General features: G+C 34.9%; 1 protein-coding gene across 1 annotated transcript in view; it reads right to left on the bottom strand.

Annotated features, from left to right (window-relative positions):
* LOC106475569 overlaps nt 1-5845 on the bottom strand; it is a 30450-nt gene that overhangs the window by 14632 nt on the left and 9973 nt on the right. Inside the window, exons 2-3 of the mRNA XM_022380855.1 lie at nt 5178-5295; nt 2780-4529 (exon numbers count right to left, since the gene is read on the bottom strand). Coding sequence (XP_022236563.1) covers nt 2780-4529; nt 5178-5295 — 1868 coding nt within the window. The remainder of the gene's footprint in view (nt 1-2779; nt 4530-5177; nt 5296-5845) is intronic.

Below are 5845 nucleotides of genomic sequence, written 5' to 3'. Positions count from 1 at the left end.
CAAGTTTTGAAGCAAGAGTGGGCGAAAATTCCACAATCTAAAATTGACGAGATGATTCTCATGATGCCCCAAAGGATCAACGAACTCCACGAAGCGAAATGAAGATCTACTAGATATTAATTAAATTATAAATATATCAATTCATGTGAACATGACTGAAATTTTTCATTTTTTCTGAAAAGGTGGTGTCTATTTACTTGTGACCACGCTGTGTACTTTGTCCATTGTGATGGCATAAGTCAATTTGTCACATGCTTGTTACCAGTCTTACATTGTTCGATAGTTGGTTCTCTGTTCGATTATGTATTATGGGAGGAGTTTGTGAGCATGATTCCGATGTTACTTTTACATTCCTAAATCCATGTAAGTTATCTGTTTACAGACCCAAGGGAGGTTCCTATTTAGCTGCAGTGAAACATTGTGTCTTGGGTTACTTCCCGTAAGATGGTGTTTAACTTAAAGAACGCTAGGCGGTCGTGGAGTAGCCTGTTCTTTTCCTACAGAAACGAAGTTTTCCCTTGCTTTACCAATACAATTGAATACTGCAAATATACCTTTTTTTTCGAAGCGTCTAAAGTTCGTGCCTTGAATGTTCTTAAAATCGTGAAATAGGAGAACTTGGCGTCGCAAAGTTCTAGACTGTAAACTTGCTAGAAAGGGTCAATTTTAGGTGCCACCCGCACTTTCAAATCACCACATTCCAACTTAGCTGTACCACATGAATAAAAACACTGATCCTATAATTTACAGCAAAACATAATCGAAAATAACACTGGCTAGTAGGTACTAATAATAATCTAAAATAAAGTACGGGTCAACATTGATCGATTTAGAGGTATTTTACACAACAAGGAGCATATCTTTATTTGTCATTTAGAACCACAGAGAAGTAGTCGAATAAGGACAATTAAATATTGATATTTTGCTCCTGTATTCTAATATCACATGATGTATATATTAAAAACAAATTAGTTAAATACACGCGACTCAAAAATACAATGAATTGTTTGTTTTTAAAGCACAAAGCTTTACAATGGACTATATGCGCTTTGTCCACCGCAGAGATAGAATCCTGAATTTTATCGTTATAAGCCCTTAAGCTTTTTGCTGAGCCAGCTTGGGCAAAAGTGCAATAAAATCTACTTGTTTTACTCAAGAAATATTTGTTATGACAAATTATAAAGGCTTTTGTTTGTTTGAAGTTAAGCACAAAGCACCGAAGTCCGGTTTCTAGCGTTTTAGGTCCACGGATATGCCGCTGTGCCACCGGGGGGGGGGGGGTATGATAAAAGCTACTTTCACACAAAAGGCTAAAGTAGCAACAATTACAGCTTATCAGTACGTTAGCGTGTGACGTTGAAATTATCTTAAGTGACTGATGACCTATTATTTTCAACTATGAATTTCTGGCAGCATATATATATTTATTATGATTATATTAAATTTAACACTCTTGCTAACGTCGCAATAAAATCATATTACTTTGTTTGTTTGTAATTTCGCGCAAAGCTACACGAGGGCTATCTGCGCTAGCCGTCCCTAATTTAGCAGTGTAAGACTAGAGGGAAGACAGCTAGTCATCTCCACCCACCGCCAACTTTTGTGCTACTCTTTAACCAACGAATAGTGGGATTGACCGTCACATTATAATGCCCCCACGACTGAAAGGGTGAGCATGTTTGGTAGGACGGGGATTCGAACCCGCGACCCGCAGATTGCGAGTCGAGCTCCCTAACCACCTGGCCATGCATATTACTTTGTCCAAGGAAGATGTCACTTAAACAAACTAGAATATTTTCTTCCTTATTGATACTAAACTTTTGATTATTGGTACAACCTATTTTAACATTGTCCTATTGTTAAGATTAATAATAATTATACTCACAAAGAAACTGACCAGACAGTTTATTATAGACGAAAAAATTGTTTTCGTAATTAGATTATTTTATCTCAACAACAAGCTAAAAAATGTACCATACTTTCTAAAAACAAGTTCTTTTTAAATAATTATGGGGGATTTTTCTACTGTAGCAGAATTAAGTAATTGTGGCATTGTAAAATGACATTTTTAAAACCGGGTAAAAACTTAAAAGATAAAGTTTGACTTTTTGTCGATTCTAAGTCTTCCTGTAATTCAAGAAGTATTATTTATTGTCGTGATTTATAAAGAGTTATACAGTAGTGAAGCAAATAATATTCGTATTTGAATTAACTTGCATGAAATTCATGTTAAACATCTTGCTCTAAAAGATACAATAAAGTTAACTGTGCTTTTAAAAAAATTATAAATAATAGTATTCTTCTGCCCTCTGATGTTGGATAGTGAAATTAATAATTCCAGTAAAATTGTCAAAAAAATAAATAAAATATAGTGAATAGAATGTTTAATAGGAATAGTGTTTTTCTTTTTTTTAAAATTCTCACTAGGATTCGAAAATACATTTTTAGAATATCTTGCACAAAAATACGAAATGATATGATATGATAAACAGTTATAATGATTTGAAAGATAAAAATATTTTCGGAAGGTTATTTCATTCTACGTCAAATTTAATTTTTCTGGCTTTGATGGTATATCATAAAAATGTATGGAGTAATTAATTTTTTCAACAACGTGATACATTTCATAATCATGACAAGCGTTGAATTAAAAACAAAAAATACAGTTGAACTTAAACAGTATGACTATTAATAACGTCAGTAGAACGACATGAAGCTGTTAAATAACCTTGCTTTTCTTCTTTCATTGTTCTAGAGGGAGTAATAAACTTATACATACCCGTAAATACCAATTGGGTTCCTTTGCAGCTTGAGTTAGATGCGCTTCCATAGCTGTCCAATCGATTTTCGGCATTGTTGTCTCAATGTTGTAGACGTCAAAGTTTACAGAAACTTCCGACGAGGATTTATATTTATCTTTTTGTGGACATACATATTTACTTTTATCCTTCTCTGTCAATGAACTAGGCCGTGTTGTTCGAACAGATACACAAGAAATGGGCAATGTCACATTCTTCGCCACGTTTCTGTATACAGCGCTGTTCATTATGCTGTTGTTGTTTAGGGTATTAGAAAACAAAAATGTTTCTTCGTCAGAATTTGTAATTGAAGATGCTTCTTTTTCTTTCGATTCATGGTGGCGTGACGATATAACAACAAGGTCACCTGAAGGTTGTTTTTGAAGAGATTTTATGGCAGTGTCATCTCTGCTCCCTAATCCTACATCTGTGTCGGATGTTGGAAGTTCAACATGTTCATATGGAGTCACCGATGTTTCATTTGTCTTTTTGATCTCTGATACCAGATTGTCAGGATCAATATCGAGTGGTTCTGGCATTTCTTCACAATTCTTTTTACAAGACCTAAGATATGTTATTTTGTCTTTTTTATCATCATTGATAAAAAACATATGTTCCATAAACAACGGTTCAACCACAGGTTTCACAGCTGAAGCTATAGAACCTCCATATTTCGCGTTTACTCGATTACTGGATTTTTCGCCTAGAGGAAAATCATTTATAGTTTCTTTTGTTCTGTTTTCTTTTTCATCAGAGTCAAATTCACACTTTTCTACTTCTTTTGAAATTATAACTTCGAATGTATGCTTGTTCTGGAGCTTGTCGGTTATACATTTCGGAATGGTTGATTCTGTATTTAAAATTTTTGGCTCTTCTAAGCATATTGCTGTTGACTCATTTTGTCGGATATTAACACTTGCATTTTCTTTCTCTTCATTCACTAAACACTGAATATCACAGTGTTTACTACTAGCCATGGAGAAATTATTTAACGTCTCCGTCGCCATGTTGATATCAAAGTCAGAACAAGAACTTGTTTCACTCATAGGAGTGAAATCCGTAAATTCGGAACTTCCGGACTCAGGAGTGTCACTGCAGTGCAAATGTTGATTTTCTGTAGCATGTTGTTTAATTGAAGACTTACTGAATTTTTGTTTCTTGATCAGAACTGAGCCAACTTCCCATTCTTGAGCCACACTATCAGGTGAATCGCTCTGCAGCTGCTTTCGGAAAGTTAGTTCATTCAACCTTATCGATTCCTTCCGTGAGTTTATTTCAGTTTCGGAGACATGGTCATGATTATCACGACTACCTACTGAATGATCCAATGAATAGTCCTGTAAGGAATCCTCCGATATATCAGAATATAAGGAGTCTCTACTTTCTAAGTCCTCCCGAGGACTAAAACTAAAGCTGCTGGCACTTTTACCATTATTGTTACAGTCATTTCTTACACCGAGTCCCTTGTTATCGCCATCAGTATTTTCTTCTAAAGTCAAAGTTTTAAGAAGTGGACTAGTACAAGTTGAATCCGATTCTGAAATGACGTCATCTTCGGCATTTACATTTCTGCAAATAACTTTGGGAGAAGACAAAGACATCGCTTGTTCGCTTTCATCTTCTAAAAACGATGTGAGGCTACGGTTGTAGCTTACTCTATGATTGTTATTGAAATTTACCAGGAGTTGCTGTTTCTCGATAGCTTGAAGACTATTCCAGCCTTGTTGAATTCTGAAAAAATATAACAATACCATTTTTTAATGAAGCAACAATATAATATGCAGCAAGAGATGAAGGAATGATTCTAGAACAAAGAACCTTTCTTTGAGATGAACGCCAAAACAGACAGACTCTGTACTTTTTACGGGGAAGATCGCTGTCGACGAGTCGTCTCGCTTATATAATAACTCATCAGGCAATTGAGTTTCGATAAAGTGCTAATTTTTTGAAAATCATGCCAAAAAGATGCAATGAAACTTTATGTAACGTTCTGAGACGAGTATAGTGAACCCCTGATGATACTGTATACAGCAAAACGTTACATTTGTTTCGAACAATGAACCCCTGATGAGACAGTATACAGCGAAACATTGCACTTGTTTCGAACAATGAACCCCTGATGAGAATGTATACATCGAAACGCTACATTTGTTAAGAACAACGAACCCTTGACGAGACTGTATACAGCGAAACGTTGCATTTGTTTCGAACAATGAACCCCTGATGACATTTTAAAGAAATACGACTCGAGAAACATTCCGTGTACAGAATTTTGAAGGGTTTGTAAGCTTAGACGTATACCATTTTTTTCATGTTGTTTAGTTTGTTAGGTACCATTTTTCCCTTCTTTAATTTTTTCTTCCTGTTTTTCAGACTTACCTAAAGTTTTCCGGAGCTATTCCAGTGTTTCTTCTGGAGCGATGTATTCCTTTTGCACCCGGCTGTTGGGTATATTGTGAACTTTTGTGAAAAGAAGACAAAACAAAAATATTAGTGTCTTCAAGTAAAACTTTCTATCATAATATATCAGTATCACTAAGGATAACGCAACGGGCGTTTCGTATAAATAAGTACCTTCTATAAAATAGTGTAACTTGCTTTTATACTTATACAGGAACCACACTCAAAAAAAGTGTGAATCCATAATCTTCGCCAGAAAAAGTGATTTCATACCCTCGATAAAATTTTGAAATGTTAAATAGTAATATTTTAAGAAGCCATGATTTATAGAACTTATCTTAACTGTAAATGTAAACATTTTGAAGAGTTAGTCTATCCAAAAGAAAAAAAAAAAACCCAACAACAAGAGGTAATCCTCAATAGCCGCGGATGTAGTTAGATCTCAAATCGGTCAAGAGATGGAGCTATGAGCTAAAAGTTTGTACTTTAAAAAAAATCTCAGAGCCATTCTATGATCCGCTATGCCGCGCTAAAAATATTCATAAAAGGGTATGTTTGTTGGCATCACACAATTTTTCCCCTTAGAATGAATGGTAAGTTGTTGTACGTTGGATTAGAATTTTCTCTACTGTAAGCAATCCTGTATT

Source organism: Limulus polyphemus, unplaced genomic scaffold (assembly GCF_000517525.1).
Source record: "Limulus polyphemus unplaced genomic scaffold, Limulus_polyphemus-2.1.2 Scaffold148, whole genome shotgun sequence".
Lineage (NCBI taxonomy): Eukaryota > Metazoa > Arthropoda > Merostomata > Xiphosura > Limulidae > Limulus > Limulus polyphemus.
The sequence above is the reverse complement of the archived record's forward strand: the minus strand, read 5'-3'. Positions and strand labels throughout refer to the sequence as shown.